Raw genomic sequence first — 1454 nt, 5'->3', positions numbered from 1 at the left:
CGCGGTGGGGTCAGGACAGGGCCACAGGGGGGTCCCACAGCCACGTGAGGCTGTGGGATGGGGCTGGGGGCTCAAGGCTGCAGTGGGCCCAAGCAGCCCACTGCCCCCCCTTCCCCTGTGCCTAATGCAGCCCCTCTGGGGGGGCTCCGTGGGGCCCCACAGCCTGCGTGGGATGGACGTGGTGTGGGGGGCACGGGGGGTTGGGGCTGGGTGCGGGATGGGAGCAGGGTGCGGGGGCTGCTCTGCTTCTGGGGCAGCTTTGGGTGGGGGCTTTGGTGGCGGGGGGTGGGGGGTTCTCACATATCCGTGGGGTCTCGGCTCCGGCTCGCACTGTGGGTGCTGGCGTCCTGCTCCCTGGGGTCCCCGGCACTGGGCAGGCGGGTGGGTCCCAGCAGGGTGACGGGCTGTGTCCCCACGGGGTGACGGGCTGTGTCCCCACGGGGTGACGGGCTGTGTCCCCCAGGGGGCCAGGCTGTGCCCCCACCACCCGGGTCCCCGCTGCCGCCCTGCCTCGCGCCCGCTCACGTGTCCCCCGCGTCCCCGCGCTGGCGCTGAAACCCAATCCCCCTGCAGAGCCGCGCCGCAGGACGGGGCCGCCATGGCCGCGCCGCCAGGCACTGGGGTGCGCGGGGCCGCCAGCCTGGCCACCTTCGCCAGCTCCTGCACCCTGCACGGGCTGGGGCACGTCTTCGTGCCCGGCGCCCCCGCCCCGCGCCGCCTGCTCTGGGCCGGCGCCTTCCTGGCCTCGCTGGGCGCCTTCCTGCTGCAGGCCGGGGAGCGGGTCCGGCACTACGCCGCCTACCCCCACGTCACCGTGCTGGACGAGGCGGAGAGCCGCGTCCTCGTCTTCCCCGCCGTCACCCTCTGCAACTACAACCGCATCCGGCGCTCCCAGCTCACCCCCAACGACCTGTTCTGGCTGGGCAAGGAGCTGCTGGCTGTGGAGCGGGAGGACTTCTCCCGCTACCTGCGGGCGCTGGGGCAGCCCGCGGACTTCACCGGCTTCTTCCCCAGCAAGAGCTACGACCTGGCCGCCTTCTACCAGCGCGCTGGGCACCCCATCCACGACATGCTGCTGAGCTGCCGCTTCCGCGGCCGGGACTGCGGCCCCGAGAACTTCACCGCCGTGAGTGCCACCGCCACCACCGTGGCCACTGCCATGGCCGCTGCCACCACCGTGGCCGTGGCCGACTCGCAGCAGCCCCCATCCCCATCCCCATCCCCAGCCAGCTCTGCCCCTGGGGTGGCTCTGTCCAGGGCAGGGCTTGGGCAGGACCCAGGGTGGTGCAGGCTGAGGATGTGCAGGCTGGGGGTGCACAGGCTGGGGCATAGTGGGGTGCACAGCGGGGGTAATGGTGTACACAGGCTGTGGGGCAGTGGGGTGCACAGCGGGGGTGACGGGATGCGCAGGCTGTGCGGTGGCAGGATGCGCAGGCTGTGGGGCAGTGTCTCTG

The 1454-nt window shown here is 73.0% G+C and overlaps 1 protein-coding gene across 1 annotated transcript; it reads left to right on the top strand.

Annotated features, from left to right (window-relative positions):
- Positions 1-6: 6 nt before the first annotated feature.
- Positions 7-1243, top strand: LOC118159098 (the record flags this gene model as incomplete). The annotated part of the gene is made up of 2 exons (XM_035313726.1): positions 7-396; positions 443-1243. Coding segments are annotated over exons 1-2 (1140 nt in total), but the record flags the coding sequence as incomplete, so codon positions are not given.
- Positions 1244-1454: the final 211 nt, after the last annotated feature.

The sequence above is a fragment of the Oxyura jamaicensis genome, unplaced genomic scaffold (genome assembly GCF_011077185.1).
Source record: "Oxyura jamaicensis isolate SHBP4307 breed ruddy duck unplaced genomic scaffold, BPBGC_Ojam_1.0 oxyUn_random_OJ67118, whole genome shotgun sequence".
NCBI lineage: Eukaryota > Metazoa > Chordata > Aves > Anseriformes > Anatidae > Oxyura > Oxyura jamaicensis.
This window is presented reverse-complemented; position numbering and strand designations above follow the sequence as displayed.